The sequence below is a fragment of the Lactuca saligna genome, chromosome 5 (genome assembly GCF_052625555.1).
Source record: "Lactuca saligna cultivar CGN05327 chromosome 5, ASM5262555v1, whole genome shotgun sequence".
Lineage (NCBI taxonomy): Eukaryota > Viridiplantae > Streptophyta > Magnoliopsida > Asterales > Asteraceae > Lactuca > Lactuca saligna.
In genome coordinates, this window is record NC_136421.1 from 207,197,318 (window position 1) to 207,215,802 (window position 18,485).

An 18,485-nucleotide genomic window follows, 5' to 3' on the forward strand; every position below is an offset into this window, starting at 1 on the left:
AGCCATGTTCGAGCAAATGCTTAGTTAGAGTTGCATACCATGCTCTAGGAGCTTGATGCAGCCCATACAATGCTTTGTCCAACTTGTAAACATGATTGGGAAACTTCGGGTCGACAAACCCTGGAGGTTGATCAACGTAGATTTCTTCCTTCACCTTACTATACAAGAAGGCAGTCTTGACATCCATTTGAAAAACAGTAAAGTTCATATACGAAGCATACGCTAAGAAGATACGAATAGCCTCCAAGCGAGCTACGGGAGCATAAACCTCAGTGTAGTCAAGACCCTCGACTTGTCTAAACCCACGAACTACCAGTCTAGCTTTGTTTCGCACAATGACCCCTGAATCGTCCTGCTTGTTATGATTGACCCACCGTGTGTCAAGAGATTTTTTACCCTTTGGTAACTCAACTAACTTCCAAACACCGAGTTTTTCAAATTGATGCAATTCTTCATGCATTGCATCCACCCAGCTAGGTTCATTTAGGGCCATTCCTACATTCTTGGGCTTAATTTGAGAGATAAAGCAAGAATACAAACATGTATTCACGTCTCCACTTTGACTTCTAGTTTTAACACCACTATCTAGCTGGCCGATAACGTTCTCGATCGAATGATCCCGTTGAACCCTAGAGGGTATTTCTTGGCTGATGTCATTGATAGAGACAGGTAGAGTGTGAATGTTAAGACCTCCTTCATTCGCTTGTTGAGTAGAACCAGATGGTTCTGCAACATACTCATCTGTAATATGGTCAGGAAAGAGTAATTCCATCAGGGTTGAAGAGACAGCGGAAGCATCATTTGGAACAAACTTTTTCTCGAATGATATGAGAGGTCTCAATTCAGCATCAGAGGAATCAGTGTGGTCTGAGGGAGGACTGTCATGTTCCAAGAACAACTTCCCTTGAGAAGTAGTAGAGGATTTTTCCGAAGATGTTGCAGAAGACTCCCCCTCAATGGCAGCAGAAGGTTTTCCCTCAGATGAAGCAGAAGGCTCCTCCTCAGATGAAGCAGAAGGCTCCCCCTCAGTTGAGGCTTTAGACTTTCCTTTTGATGAATTAGAAGATTGAAATACAGGCTGATATACAACTTCTTTGTTTTCATCTTCAGAGATACTCTTCCAATGCGAATTAGTTCTGGATACATCATTTGAATACACGTTTAAGGATTTGAAGAGTGTCGTGTAATCAAATAACCAGTCCGGACCCACTCTTACGTCTGTCTCATTCTCTTCCAACCAACGCACGTCATAGGATTCCACAATCTGTTTGGTTTTCTTGTTGTAGACTCTATAAGCAGTACGTGCAGCATACCCAACAAAATAGTAGTCATCAACTCTGGCATTGAACTTCAGATTGGCATCCAGGTGAAGAACGGTGCAAGGACAGCCAAATACTCGAAAGTGACTGACTGACGGTTTGTGACCATAGTAAATTTCATATGGAGTTTTCATTTGAGCTTTGTTGATGAGCACTCGATTCTGAACATAACAGGCAGTGTTTATTGCCTCTGCCCAAAAGAAAATAGGAAGTTTGGAGTCACACAGCATCGTCCTTGCAGCATCTTTAAGTGTTCTATTTCGCCTCTCAGCAACACCATTTTGTTGAGGTGTGTGAGCTAAACTAAATTGACACAGGAACCCTTTCTCAGAGAAAAAGTGATTGAGAACAGAATTCTTGAATTCTGTTCCATTATCAGTACGGAGTGCCTTCACCCTTTGATTGGTCTGATTCTCAACAAGTATGATGAACCTCTTGATCAATTCAATGATGCCGACTTTGTTGGATAGAAAGAAAACCCACGTAAAGCGAGAGAAATCATCAATCACAACTAAACAGTAAGAACTTCCATTGATGCTTAGCACATTCACTAGACCAAATAAATCCATGTGAAGAAGTTGTAGAACCTGACTTATTGAGTTAACTTGCTTTGGCAAATGTGGCTTTCGATGATGCTTTCCTTGAGCATAGGACACACATTTTTCAAACATGATAAAGTCTTTGACAGGTAATCCACGGACTATCTCATTCTTTGCAAGTCGATTGAGATTTTTAGCGTTAGCGTGACCTAATCTTCGGTGCCACAACATTACATTTTGCTCAGAAATCGTTGAGAACAAACAAGTAACTTGTTCTGGGAGATTGCTATTCATATCAATAATATAAGCATTTCCATCCCTTTTTGACTTTACGAGAATCCATTCTTCATGGATGAAAAAGCCTGGCTTTAAGATCATGCATTCCTTGTCAGTGAAATGCGTAGAATATCCCTTATCACAGATCTGCGAGACACTTAGCAAGCTGTGTTTTAGCTCTGGAGCGAAATTCACATTTTCAAAACTCAGAACTCCATTTGATACCGTGCATTTTTGTGTAATTTTTCCTCCATATCCACCCGCAAAAGAGACGTATCCCCCATTAAATGGTTGAATGTTGTTCAATTGGGTGATGTCTCCTGTCATGTGCCGGGAACAGCCGCTGTCGACGAACCATGGTCTGACGACATATCCCCGCAACTGCCCCTGCAAAATGTGCGGGTTTAATTAGATTTGGGCACCCAGGTCATGATCTTCCTGGGTGATCCTGATGCCTTTTCAGATTTATTGCACATGAACTTCTCTGAGGATACAGATGATGCATTGGGAGTAGATTTGGGCTTCCATTTATAATTAGATTTTTTGAAAAATTCAGTCAACTTTGTCATTTTATGTCTAACAATCTACTTGAAGCATGTGTTACTTCTACCAGAATTGGTTGAAGATTCACTATTGCTTTGGGATGAGCTGGACCTTGGTGAGACTATGCTCCTTTTTGGCAGACTGTTCGGGACAAAGTGATTAAAAAACCTTTTATGTCTGTGAAAAATATCTCCTTTTTTATTTCTTTTATCTACCCAATCATCATTTCTAGAATCACTTCTAGAGGAATTTCTATTTAAAGATCTTCCTTTGAACTCGTTCTCTCCTCTTGGAAGATTATAACTCACAAACATTCGATTAAGACAATTTCTAGTAATATGGCCCTTAGTACCACAATTAAAACAAATCTGATTGTTATTGTTAGAGCATGTGATGCATTTATCAGATTTGTTTTCCCTACAAACACCCTTGCTTGTCTCACATAAACATGCACTGTTATTAGGTTGTGAGGCAAGTGAGGGTGCTATGGTTATTGAGGGTTGTGAAACTAGTGGTATCTCAACATTCTTATCACAAACATTCAGATTGTCAACCAAACTATTCAAAGATTTATCCGATATATTAAAAACACTCAAAAATGTATCAGAGGTAGCAGCTAATGTATCAGAACAATTAAAAACATCACAAGAGATATTGTCACTTAAAACATTTAACACAGAATTGTCGTTATTTAAAATGAAAGCTTCAGGTTTGGACTCGATTTTATTTTTAGAAACACATCCTTCAACTTTGTGCTTTGACTGATTCAAGGATTGATCTGTAGGAGAAGTAGAAATGTTAGTACTTTCAACATTAATAAATCCTCCCGAAACAAAACCGGAGGGCTTGCCATAAATCATGAATGATTCATTGGCAATCTCTTCTTTGTATAGGGGCTTGGATACGTATGAATGATTGAAAGGAGGGGGTACATGATTATACCCTAGACCTTTTGATTGATTCCTTTTAAACTGCATACTTTGGTCTATCATATTTGCAACCACCTCACTTGAGAAATCATATTTTCTAACATCAAGTTTGGCGGTCTCAAATTTTCCTTTCAAGGATTCAACTTCAGCAACCAGTTCAGCATTTTGTTAGACCACATAATCAAAGTTTTCACATTTATTGCTGTAGTCTTCCTGAAGTTTCCTAAAGTCTTTAATTTTTTATTCTAGTTGAGCTTTAAGTGGTTTTTGTCCCTTTCGAAGTTGGTACCCTTCATATCTAAGATCTTCTACGTCTCTTATTAATTTGTCACTGAGTTCACGAAGAATCCTAAGATTTTCTACTTCATTTCCTAATGTCTCAATTTTATAATGTAAAGTTTTCACATAATCTGCACAAGCTTTAGAGCACGATAGAGGACTTACCTTGGACGAATTTGGTTCATGCGAAGAAGATACCATCAAGCCAAATTGTAGCTTCATCATATTGTCTTCAGCTACTGCAGTCCCTACTTGATCGTCATCCTTCACTTGTGCTAGATGAGGATTTTTTGGTCCAGACAAATTTAGAGCTTGCATTTGATCATCCCAGTCAAATGACTGTGCAACCATAGCCTTTTCATTGTTTGCTTGACCACTGCTTCGGTTGCTCCCAACTGCAACCATCGTTCTGTCATTATTAACCTGTTAGCTATTATTCCTTTTATATATCAGCTCAGATACCGATTTGTTGGAAATATAACAATCTGATCACCACAACAAAAGGCTCGGTTACCAGTTACTGTGTGACAGATATATCAGTTTAAGATATAAGATATATATATATATATATATATATATATATATATATATATATATATATATATATATATATATATATATATATATAAAGAATAATAATTGCGGAATAAGTATAAATATGAAAGCTGTAAATGACTGAAAGCTATAATAATATAAATGACTGTATTCAAATGACGTTAAGCTATAAATAATATAAATGACTGTATTTAAATGACATAAAGCTATAAATAATATAAATGACTATATTTAAATGACGTAAAGCTATAATAAAGTATATAAATATATAAATACATATCAAGTAGGTTCGTCAATAAATTGACTGAACTGGACTCATAGAGCGACTGGTCGATATTTGTTCTTTGAATGGACTGGTCGATATTGGGACTCTTGGAGCGACTGGTCGATATTTGTTCTCGATATTTGTTCTTTGAATGGACTGGTCGATATTGGGACTCTTGGAGCGACTGGTCGATTTTTGTTCAAAGATCAATCCGGCATTGGATAAGTAACAAAAAGTTCATTTAAAGCTCGATTTTATGTAAAACAAGTGTTTACAAAAGGGTACAAAATACATGGGTTTATGTATTTGTATTTGAGGTATTTTTGGGTAAAAACATGCATACGGCTCGTGTAAGATAAGGTACAAGTGACACGGGTCGTGTATGAGGGTTTTGGAGGGTTTTATTGATGAATGATGCTGACACGGGGCGTGTTGATTTAGCCTTGCTGAACACGGGGCGTGTTCATGATGCTGATGCTGACACGGGGCGTGTTGATTTAGCCTTGCTGAACACGGGGCGTGTTGAGGTTTAGAAGTATGAAGAAGGCAATCAGAGGGCAACACGGGGCGTGTTGATTTTGCCTTGGTTTTTAACACGGGGTGTGTTCGTGTCAGAGTCAATTTCGGGATTTTTGTGATTTGAAGGTAAGTTTTGTTTGTGATGTTTTGGCTAGGGTAATGGTGTTATGGTGTTTTGAGGATGTTTTCAAGGTTGTTTAGAGGTTGGAAGGAGGTTGATATAAGGTGGTAAAGGTGGTGAAATTTCTTATGAAGATGACGATGAATAGTGATGGGTTTTGTGGTTGATCTTGATGCAAAAGGTTTTGGGTTGTTTCATGGTTGTGTTTTGGTGTTTTGATGTAAGGAAAGTGTTTGGTGGTGTATGATGTGATGATCAAAGGTGGTGAAGATGAAAAACCTTTAGTTTCAATGAAGAAGATGAAGATGGTTGATGGTGTTCTTCATTTCATTGTTGATGATCTTGGTGTTCTTCATTTAGCTTCTTGTTTAATCTTGGTGTTCTTCATTTAGCTCCAGGGATGAAGATTGAGAGGGTTTAGTTTTACAAAGGAAAACTCACTATATCATATATATCTCTCTTACTCTTCTATTATCTCCAACACTAAACACACACTACATACACATGTATATATATGAGAAACAAATATATTGTAGTAGTGCACTTGAGTGTAAGTTGAAAGATGCATGTTGATGTAGTAGTAGGAGCAAAAAAACGTGGGAAGGGTTTGGCTTCTTCATCTTTGACTTTTGTTGACTTCTTCTTTGTTTGACTATTCAACATATATACATATCTATATATATAATACATATATATATATATAAAACATACATATATATAATGCATATATATACATACGTATATATATATATATATATATATATATATATGTATATATATATATATTGGTGAAACTTTTTAGTCACACATATGTGTTTTCGTCATTCGCGTGTTTTCGTATTTTCCGTTTTATCACGCATTCATGCAACCTGAAATAACTGATAATATTTGTTAGATTGTATAAAAACAGTTCATCTTATTTCAGTTATGGTCACATACAAGGTTACATAAGAACATTTTTCAACAATTTCCCCCTATGTGATCATTGCTGAAATAAGGATAGGTATGATATAATCATATTGACAGTTTAACTTTTGAAGATTCGAGATAAAAGATTTGTCAATAGATAAGATATATATAAAACCATAGCAATTGATTTGAAAGTTTGTGACTTTGGTTTAACATATCTTATGTAAAAGATTTTCAAAAATTTGTTTCCGAATCAATGTCTCGGGTTCGATTATCAAAGGGTGGCCATATATGTATCTATAGAAATTTATTAAGATTTTATAGCATTATTAATGACGACAAGTGGTTTAACAGGTCGATTCAGATGAACGCTCATAGGTATAGCTCACACTTCACTTGGGTGTTTGGTTGTTCTAGCAGCAGAACAAGTTAATGATCACTAAAAACGAGTGATATCTCTCTCTGACGACTCGCACTCATATTGGAGGTGTTCAACTATGCTTTTCCCGAAAGGTCACTTAGTCTCATTATTAGATAATCAATCACATAAGACTGGTTTCGGCATTACTCAGCGGGTTTCTTCATTCATACCATTTAAGTTCACTCTCTCTCCGTCGGGAAATACATGTAGAGGGGTTTAGCAATTTTCATAGTGCAGTTTGCAACTAAGAATCTTCAGTGATGAAGGCTACAGTATCCTGGGAAATCCATTGTTGTTGCAGCTTTTTCTTTGATGGTATCCTTTTTGTTGATCAATATCTATTTGTTGTAAAAGGATATTTTGTTTTAGCATCGAGAATTTGCTACATTTGAGAAAATTAGGATTTTAAGAGTATCTATCTTGCGGGATTAAGATATCCTTTTTTGTGAAAAATGGTTAAAAAGAGATCACGAGATCTTTTGATGTTTGCTTTGAAATAACCATTTGGTTGAACTTTGTTTGAAAATACCAAATGTAGAGTTTTTTTTGTTTTGTTTGGTATTTCTTCGGTGAATGATTTGGCTTTCTTGTTGATTCTTCTTTATCTTGTTTCATCTCTTCTTGTTGATGGATCACGGGATCTCAAGACATCATTTTTGGTTGGCTTATACCTAGGTAGGGATTAGTGGCATAAAAGACAGTTTGTCTAGTATGTAAGAAATGAATGTATCGTCCCTGGTCATTTTGATATCTAAGCAAAAATGAGACTGTGACAAGGTATAATCGGATATACCTTATAAGCAATAGTGACACACCTAAGCTCACAAGAAATGAATTCCACAATGATTCAGATTGATGAGGCACAAATTCTCACATGGGTTTTTGTTTTCATCTGAACCTCCTAACCTTATGTCCCTTTTTAAAATCATCAATAATGAAATAAAATTGAAGGAAATAAAGTTATATACATTATGAAAAGTAGGAGATTTGAACCTTCACTCTAATTGAGAATCAATATGACTTAAAATCTTCATCGAGCATAAGCATCTGAAAATTAAGTCAAAAGACGATTAATCACAAGGTTCTATAAAAGCTTATTACGGCAAGTCTTTTATTATATTTTTGAAGATTTGTTTTTCTGAATGTTTTTGGAAATATTGGTTATTTCAATGTTTTTGGTATTTTGAAAAGAAAGCAGTTTTCAAATGTTTTTGAATTTTCTTTTTGAGTGAAAGTAAACACACTTTTGTACAAACAAAAAGTAAAAGTTTAAGGATGGATGTTATCTGGATTTAACATTCCTAGACGGCCTAGGAAGTATTGAAACTTCGTTTCATCGAGAGCCTTAGTGAAGACATCGGCAATTTGATCTTCGGAGTTGATGAAGTGTAGTTCGATATGACCCTTTTGAATGTTGTCTTTGATAAAGTGATATCGAATATCGATGTGCTTTGTCATGGAATGGTGAACGGGATTGTGAGAAATGGCAATTGCACTGGTTGAGTCACAAAATATGGGAATTTGTGAGATTTTGAAGCCAAAGTCACGCAGTTGAGTTTGCATCCATATGACTTGTGAACAACAACTAGCGGTAGTGACATATTCAGCTTCTGCTGTTGATGTGGATACACAAGTCTGTTTCTTTGAAGTCCAACTTACTAGTCTACCTCCTAGGAATTGACAGCTACCAGATGTACTCTTCCTATCTAGCTTGCATCCTCCGTAGTCTGAGTCGGTGAAAGCGTTCAGCTGAAAATCGGATTTAGCTGGATACCAAAGGCCAAGTTTGGGACTGCCTTTAAGGTATTTGAAGATGCGTTTCACAGCAACTACATGGGATTCCATAGGATTTGCTTGGTATCTAGCACAAACACATGTAGAAAACATGATGTCAGGTCTGCTGGCAATGAGGTACAAGAGTGATCCGATCATTCCACGATATCTTTTCTGGTCAACGGGTTTGCCATTTAAGTCTGCATCAATTTTGTATCCAAAAGCCATTGGGGTTTTGCGGTATTGGATTTTTCCATTGAAAAACGAGTGAGTAGGTTTTTGACATAATTCTCTTGGTTGATGAAAATGCCATCAGTAGACTGTTTAATTTAAAGTCCGAGAAAAGTAGTCATCTCCCCAATCATGCTCATTTCAAATTTGCTCTTCATTAGATCTGCAAACTTAACACTTAAAGATTCATCAATAGAACCGAAAATAATGTCATCAACATATATTTGTACGATTAACAGATGTTTATTAAAGATTTTACGAAAGAGGGTTTGATCAATTGAACCTCTTTTAAAACCTGATTCTTCGAGAAAGGTTGACAACGTGGCATACCAAGCTCGAGGTGCTTGTTTCAAGCCATAGACAACGTTCTGCAATTTAAAGCTGTGATCTGGAAATTTGGGATCTTCGAAACCTGGTGGTTGTTGGATGTATACTTCGCGATCTATCTCTCCATGTAGGAATGCACATTTAACATCCATTTGGAATACTTTGAAATTATTATGTGCAGCATATGCAAGAAAGATGCGAATTGCTTCAATTCGGGCAACTGGAGCATATGTTTCATCGTAGTCGATTCCCTCTTGTTGTGAATATCCTTTGACTACAAGACGTGCCTTGTTTCGACAAATGATTCCTTGATTGTCAGTCTTGTTTCTGTATACCCATCTTGAACCTATAACAGTAACATCGGGTGGAGTAGGAACAAGATTCCATACGTCGTTTCTTTCAAATTCTGCTAGCTCTTCTTGCATAGCTTTTACCCAATCTGGATCTTTTATAGCAGAATGTATGGTTTTGGGTTCGGTCGTGGATAAGAAGGCTCCAAATAAACATTCATTTGTGGATGCGCCTCTAGTCTGAATGCCTAAGTTGGGATCTCCGATGATTTGGTCTGTTGGATGATTTCTGGTCCACTTTATTAAGCGATTCTCTTCCGCTATAATAATTGGAGTTTCAGTATCCCATTGTTCTTCTTCGGGTGTTTCATCTTGGAATAGGTTTGAAGGTTCCCCCGTAAATGATGCATCGGGATTGTTTTGGCTATTTGGGGATGGGGTGTTTAAAGGAGGATTTGATGTTTTTTCCAAAGAGGAAGTATGTGTTGGTGGTTCCCCCTCGAATTGATTTGCATCATTTTGGTTTGTTTGTGGAATTACTTCACTGGGTGTTCCTGTAGGGTCAATTAAAGTAGTTAGAAGTTCAGAATTGTAAGCGGTTTTTGGTTGTTCAAAAAGCAAATTAAGATCGATTTCAATGTCTATGTCAGGAGAAGGTGTTTGTTGAATTGGATTTTGAAAAATATTTTCAATCATTTTTGAACCAAAATGTTCACGATCCAATTTCCTAACATAAAATTCATCGAAATGAACATCGGTACTTTCTTCAATTACTCTAGTACGTTTATTCAGTACTCGATAAGCAGCTGAAGAAAACGAGTAACCAAGGAAAATTCCTTCGTCCGACCTTGATTCAAATTTTGAAAGGTGATCTTTATTATTCTTTACGAAGCATCGACAACCGAAAATATGAAAAAATTTGATGTTTGGTTTTCGGTTGTTAATGACTTCATATGGTGTTTTATGAAGATGTTTATGGATTAAGGAACGATTTTGAGTATAGCAAGCTGTGGCTATTGCTTCTGCCCAGAAGTATTGTGGCAGATCAGCGAACATAAGCATTGATCTTGCAGCTTCACATAGAGTTCGGTTCCTTCTTTCGACAACAACATTTTGTTGTGGAGTGTATGGGGCTGAGAAGTGTGTTCAATTCCTTTGTCTTTAAGAAATGAATCTAGAGTATTGTTTTTGAACTCTAAACCATTATCACTTCGGATTCTTCGAACAGGTCGTTTCAGCTTCAGCTCGATTTGTTTGATGAAGTTGATCATCTCTTCAGGTGCTTCTGACTTTAGTCTTAAGAAAAAGACCCAAGTAAAGCGCGAGAAACCATCAACGAAAACAAGAATGTACTTTTTCCATTGTATGGTTTGGGTTTTGGCAGGGCCACAAAGTTCTATGTGCAACAACTCTAGTGGTTCGGATACACTAGATTCTGAGATGCTTTTGTGAGTGGATTTGGAAAGTTTTCCTTTTTCACATGCAGCACAAAGAGTTTCGTTATCAAGCTTCAGAACTGGTAGCCCTCGAACAAGATCATCGCCGATTAATTTGTTGATGTACCCAAAGTTTAGATGGGAAAGGCGGCGGTGCCATAACCAACTAATATCTGCTGGGGCTTTAGATAGCAGACATATATCGGGTTTACCATAAATAAGATCCATGTCAAGTGGATACATATTTCCGGCACGGTCAGAATCAACTATAACATCTTTGGTTTTGGCGTCCATGATCAAGCTTCGTTGTTTGGTGAAAAGAACTTCAAGATTGTTATCACACAGTTGAGAAACACTGATGAGGTTGTGTTTCAGGTCATCATCGAAGGCAACTTTCTTTATGGTAAAATTACCATTTGTTATGTTTCCATAACCTTTGATTTTTGCTTTCATGTTGTTGCCGAAGGTAACATCTTGATTGATTTGTATAGGTTTGAAGTCACGTAAGTACTTCCGGTTTCCTGTCATATGCTTGGAGCAACCACTATCAATATACCATGTATCATCATTGGGTTCTCCAGCATTAAGTACCTGCAATCAGACAAAAAGTTTAGGTACCCAAATCTGAATGGGTCCTGGTTTGTCAGTTGTTATTTTGGGTGCTTTTCTTAATGAATTTTTTTTATCATTTGACTTCACATTATTGTAATGGTTTGGTTTATAACGATGGAATGGTTGAGGTTTGATTTGATCTATCAATTTTACCCAAAATGTGATTTGTTTTTGAAAACCTGTGGGTTGATAAGATCTGTGATTTGGTGAAAGATATCCTAGATGTGAAGGTTTGTTTGAAAATTTTTCTTCATATCTGGGATGTGATGGGCGATTTTGAAAAGCTTTTTGATGATGATGGTTTGAAACTTTCTTATGTGATGGTTTTTGAAAGTTCCTTGAATGATTAAAAGTAATATCTTGAAAGCGGTTTTCAAAAGGTTTTTGAAAAGATTTTGGTTTTTGTTTGGAAACCTGTTTATGAGGTATGACGTAGGGTTTAACTGGTTTCTTTGGTTGTTTTTCAAAAATGTTTGGCTTGATTAGTGGGGTTTTGTTGACTTGAATGGATTTTTTGCTTGTTTGTTGTTTCTTTGAGTATTTTTGTCCCAGACTAGTTTTTCCAACAATTGATGAAGTCATTGTAGGAAAAGCAGTTGGTATAGAAGTACTACCATCCTCATAAGAGGAATTTTCTCCATTCAAAAAGTTTTTGTGTTTAGTGGTTCCATCGGTATGTTTTATTTGGTGAGTTAAAGAACTTGCAGAGTCTGTTTCAGAATTTACAACTCTTTTGAAAGACTTTTTGGAAACACTGAAAGTAGTATCATCTGGACTACAGTTGATAACTGTTTCGTCATCTGAATCTTCCTCATTAACAGATGTGAAAAGATTAGGTAGAGTAGATTCAGAGTTTTCACAATTCTTCATGTTTTCCTGTTTTGCTTGTTCAATTTCAAAGGATTCTCTTCCAATTCCTTGTCTATAATTCGTATCAATTTTGCCAGTTCCTAAGGCGTTTGCCTTGGTGAAAATATCATCATTTAGTTTTCTGGAAACTTTGATAGAATCCATATTCCATATCAGTCTTTTATTCTCGGTTTCAAGAGAATTGATTTGTTTTAAAGAATCAGTCAATTTTTCATTTAAAACATTGTATTTGTCAGTTGATTCTTGAAAGTCTTGTTTCAACTGAAGGATTTCCATTTCTAAAACATCTTTTATTTCAGAAGAAATGACTGACTGATTTTTTAGTTCCAAATCCCTTTTCTGAATTAGGGTCTGATTTAATTGTTCCAAGATGTGATTATAATCTTCTGATTTTCTTTCAACGTCTCTTTCCAATTTGCTTTTCGTTCTTGTTGATTCTCCAAATTTGAGTTGCAAGGTTTGTAACTCAGATTTGCAAATATCATAATTGACCATTGTGTCATGATATGTTTTGAGATCAGCTTCCAGACTAGTCTTAATTTTGGTTATGTGGGACTCAAAAATTGTTTTGGAAAAACCAAGTTCAGAGATCATAGACCATACCTGTTCTAAGATGTTTGGAGCTCTTGAAGGTATTTCAACACCAGCTATGAAGCAGAAGTTTGATTGTGTTGGTTCGTGTTCAGCTTCGTCATCAGAAGTTGGCCAGTATTCCACACTTGGTTCATGGATTGCCACCAATGCTCTTTGCTTTTCTTCGTTTTCCAGTTTCTTCAATTCATCGGCTCTTTGAGCATAGTATGCTGAGTCTTTGATTTTGGTTTTGTTTTTGGCTCGACATTCTCTAGCATAGTGATTTGTTCCTTTGTAGTTGTGACAAATGATCACTTCTTCATCACTATCATCCTTTTGACTTTTAATCGAAAGTCTTTCCGGTGTTTGACTTTGGGTTTGTTGGGAAGGTTGAGAATGGTTTTGTTGGAATCCAAAATTTTGGTTGTTTTGAAAACCATTGTTTTGATTGTTGTAACCTTGATTTTGGAAACCTCTGTTTTGATTTTGAAAATTGTTGTTTAGATTGTGATTATGACCTGAGTTGGGATCGTTTTGAACTCCTTGGTTTTGAAAACCTTGGTTTGAGTTATTTTGGAAAGAATGTCTTTGAGAATTTTGTCCAAAGTAAGGTCTAGGTTGAAAACCTGAGTTGTTTTGACCAAAAGATGGTCTTGGTTGAAAACTTGATTTATTTTGTCCAAAAGATGGTCTTGGTTGAAAATTTGGTCTAAAATTTGATTGACCATGATTTGGGATAAATCTCTGGAGATTTGTGTTTGCAACCAATGCACACAGTTGTTGATAATCTGCTTCATCATTTGAATCAGACTTGAAGGCTTGGTTTTGAAAAGATGTAGTCTGATTAAAATGATTAAAGTTTTGATCATTGAAAGGTGTTTGGTTTTGAGAAGTTGTGGACACAAGTGCAAGTGGTCCTCCAAAAGCTGCAGTGGTTGGTGGGTCAATCGAGGATTCATACGATTGAAGTTCTCCATACAAGTTGTACAAAGTTTCAGTATGAATAGCTGGATTTCCCTGAATAATGAGTTTAACCATTTTCCAGCTTTCGAAAAGATTGTTTAAAAACTTGAGATTTATCTCGTGTTATGTCTTTTTGATACCCAAATTGTTCATTTTAACCATAATCAAATTGAACCTATCATGAGCATCATGGATGGTTTCTGATGAAAGCATTTTGAAATTATCGAATTCATTCAAAACAGATGTTCTTTGGTTTCCGATGATTCTTTTATTTCCACAAAAACGATTTTTCAAATTCTCCCAAATTTGATTCGCAGTTAACAGTATAATGTCATCCACTTGACTTAGAATACTGTGAGGTATTCCAGAAACAAGTTCCTTTTTGGCTTGGAGTTCCAACTTTTTTGTAATTTCAGCTTGAGTGGCTTGATTTGTAGCAAGAGTAGCCATATTTTCTGGAGTAACAAATGTTCCTTCTACACACTTCCATACATCTTCATTTATAGCATTAAGATGAAGATTCATACGGCCAACCCACGAATTATACTCTTCAGGAATAAGTATGGGTGCATGTGAACCAGATCCTAAGCTATTTGCAATGGAGACAGAGTTCATGTTGGAGTAATTTGCCAAAGACATTTTTTTTGAAAGGATTTTGAACAAGTGATATTAAAATGAAATTTTTAAAGAAAAGCTTATGGAAGGTTTATAAACGCTATAACCAAAAGTTTTTCGACAAAAATTTCAAGGTAAATCACACAAGCTCTGATACCAATTGTTAGATATTATTCCTTTTATATATCAGCTCAGATACCGATTTGTTGAAAATATAACAATCTGATCACCACAACAAAAAGCTCGGTTACCAGTTACTGTGTGACAGATATACCAGTTTAAGATATAAGATATATATATATATATATATATATATATATATATATATATATATATATATATATATATATATATATATATATATATATATATATATATATATAAAGAATAATAATTATGGAATAAGTATAAATATGAAAGCTGTAAATGACTGAAACCTATAATAATATAAATGACTGTATTTAAATGACGTTAAGCTATAAATAATATAAATGACTGTATTTAAATGACATAAAGCTATAAATAATATAAATGACTATATTTAAATGACGTAAAGCTATAATAAAGTATATAAATATATAAATATATATCAAGTAGGTTCGTCAATAAATTGACTGAACTGGACTCATGGAGCGACTGGTCGATATTTGTTCTTTGAATGGACTGGTCGATATTGGGACTCTTGGAGCGACTGGTCGATATTTGTTCAAAGATCAATCCGGCATTGGATAAGTAACAAAAAGTTCATTTAAAGCTCGATTTTATGTAAAACAAGTGTTTACAAAAGGGTACAAAATACATGGGTTTATGTATTTGTATTTAAGGTATTTTTGGGTAAAAACATGCACACGGGTCATGTAAGATAAGGTACAAGTGACACGGGTCGTGTAGGAGGGTTTTGGAGGGTTTTCTTGATGAATGATGCTGACACGGGGCGTGTTGATTTAGCCTTGCTGAACACGGGGCGTGTTCATGATGCTGATGCTGACACGGGGTGTGTTGATTTAGCCTTGCTGAACACGGGGCGTGTTGAGGTTCAGAAATATGAAGAAGGCAACACGGGGCGTGTTGATTTTTCCTTGGTTTTTAACACGGGGCGTGTTCGTGTCAGAGTCAATTTCGGGATTTTTTTGATTTGATGGTAAGTTTTGTTTGTGATGTTTTGGCTAGGGTAATGGTGTTATGGTGTTTTGAGGATGTTTTCAAGGTTGTTTAGAGGTTGGAAGGAGGTTGATATAAGGTGGTAAAGGTGGTGAAATTTCTTATGAAAATGATGATGAATAATGATGGGTTTTGTGGTTGATCTTGATGCAGAAGGTTTTGGGTTGTTTCATGGTTGTGTTTTGGTGTTTTGATGTAAGGAAAGTGTTTGGTAGTTTATGATGTGATGATCAAAGGTGGTGAAGATGAAAAACCTTTAGTTTCAATGAAGAAGATGAAGATGGTTGATGGTGTTCTTCATTTCATTGTTGATGATCTTGGTGTTCTTCATTTAGCTTCTTGTTTGATCTTGGTGTTCTTCATTTAGCTCCAGGGATGAAGATTGAGAGGGTTTAGTTTTACAAAGGAAAACTCACTATATCATATCTATCTCTCTTACTCTCTTCTATTATCTCCAACACTAAACACACACTACATACACATGTATATATATGAGAAACAAATATCTTGTAGTAGTGCACTTGAGTGTAAGTTGAAAGATGCAAGTTGATGTAGTAGTAGGAGAAAAAAACGTGGGAAGGGTTTGGCTTCTTCATCTTTGACTTTTGTTGACTTCTTCTTTGTTTGACTATTCAACATATATACATATCTATATATATAATACATATATATATATATATATATATATATATATATATATATATATATATATATAACACATACATATATATAATACATATATATACATACAGACATATATATATATATATATATATATATATATATATATATATATATATATATATTGGTGAAACTTTTTAGTCACACATATGTGTTTTCGTCATTCCCGTGTTTTCGTATTTTCCGTTTTATCACGCATTCATGCAACCTGAAATAACTGATAATATTTGTTAGATTGTATAAAAACAGTTCATCTTATTTCAGTTATGGTCACATACAAGGTTACATAAGAACATTTTTCAACATAACCCTTCTATCAGGGTGTGGGCAATCACGAGCAAAATGCCCTGATTCGTGGCAATTGAAACATCAAAGCTTTCCTTTGTTGAATCCAACCTTCTTGTCAGCGCTCATGCCCCAATTGTTTTTCCCTGTCTTTTTGGCAAACTATTTTGCCCTAAATACAGCCATGGCAATTTGCCATGTGATGTCCATTTCCTCAACGTCCTCCGGATGGATTTGATCAAGATCTGCAAATGACAATTGAGGTGGAAGTTCTCCAGCTACAAGAGCATTGTAGCAATTTACAAGCCCTGCAGCAAAGACGAGGTTTTCATCACCCTCCTTCCCCTTTGATGACGAAGCCACATTTGAGGATGGAACAGTTTGAGTAGACATGAGAGGTTGTCCTTGTGGGCAAGGGGTAGATGAACCTGCAGAAGTATAAGAGAAAGAAGAGGGAGCATTATTAGTTTAAATCCCAAGATTGGCAGCTGAGTAGGAGTTCACATGATTGATCTCTCGCTGCTTGTCATCAATATCACACGCTTTGATGACAGCCATCACTTAAGCTAGGGAAAGGCGATTGAGATCCTTATTCTTCTTAATCACTGCTACATTCATGTCCCAGGAATTTTTGGGAGTGCATTTAGTAGCTTCTTATTAAAATTTGACTTTGTATAGAATATCCCTGCCACAGTCATCTCTGTGTTGAGAGTTATAAATCGTTGTAGCTGAGCTTCGAGAGTCTCTCCGGGAACATAATTAAACATGTTGAAGCGTTGTCTCAACATATCTTGGCGACTTTCTCGCATGCCTTCATTTCCCTCATATACTTCAATGAGAGCTTCCCACAGTGCTTTAGCAGAAGTATACTCTCTGAATCCTTGAGCAATGTCTGGCGATAAAGCCATAGTCAAAATGGCTAATGCCTTTTCTTGTTCTTCTATACTCTCAAAGTCTTCATCAGTATAGTTTTCGATTTTCTTGTCGACCACCTGGCCCCCAACTATTGTGGTGATTCTGACGGGATCCTTTAAAAGACATTTCCAAATCTTAAAGTCCTTCATCTTTATATACTTTTCAATTCTATATTTCCACTCGTGGAAACCATCAGCGGACATAAGTCTTGGAATGCGCGTGGTTGTACCCATCACAACATCAAGTTCTTGGTATTGAGTTGAGTTTTGTGAATCCATTTTAAAATTATCTGTAGTAAATTTTAAGGCTATAAATCTATTTGACCGTAAACACTCTTTAAATGTAAATTCTTTCGGCCATAATCTTTAAACCGTAAACTGGAGTTTACGGTCAATTTAATTTAACCCTCTTTACGGCCGTAAACTTGAGTTTACGGTCAAGTTTATTTTAAAAATTATTTTGATTTTAAATTTAGAAATTTAATTTCAACTGATCTAGGCCGTAAACTTGTTGGCCGTAAACTTTAGGCCGTAAACTCGAGTTTACGGTCCAAAGATACCTTTTGATTTAAACTCTGAAAATTAGTGGTGGAATTATCGTTTAACAGAAAATTGATTTTTCGTGAATATTGGAGTTTATGGTCAATGAAAGTTTGATTTTTTTAATTTTTAAAAACAACTCAATTAAATGCTGGGATCAAAATTTGATCACAAGGGCTTGAACGATGTGTAAAATAGTCGTTTTCGTAAAATCAACTTGTTGCTGTGAAGAGGAGTTTACGGCCGTAAACTTCAAGAAACTTTGATTTTGACCGGAATGAATTCTTCTATACTGCTGTGAATATCGACTTAGTTGTAGATGCAATTGTTGAACGTCTTTGACACTGGTGTTGCTCTGATACCAATTGTAAAGTCCCGAAAAACAGATCTACCAATGATGAAAGATAATCACAATTGCAAACACGAATTAATAAGCAAATATAGAACAAAAATACCAAGCTTGCATACGCTTCAATGCTATAAAACGTCTGATACAACTTGGAAGAATACGAAAATATCAACAACCAATAATGACTAAC

The 18,485-nt window shown here is 35.8% G+C and overlaps 1 protein-coding gene across 1 annotated transcript; it reads right to left on the reverse strand.

Moving 5' to 3' along the window:
• Positions 1-17,106: 17,106 nt before the first annotated feature.
• Positions 17,107-17,685, reverse strand: LOC145046170 (uncharacterized). The gene has a single exon (XM_078994474.1). The coding sequence runs from the start codon at positions 17,683-17,685 to the stop codon at positions 17,107-17,109; it is 579 nt and encodes a 192-aa protein (XP_078850600.1).
• Between the last annotated feature and the right edge of the window lie 800 nt (positions 17,686-18,485).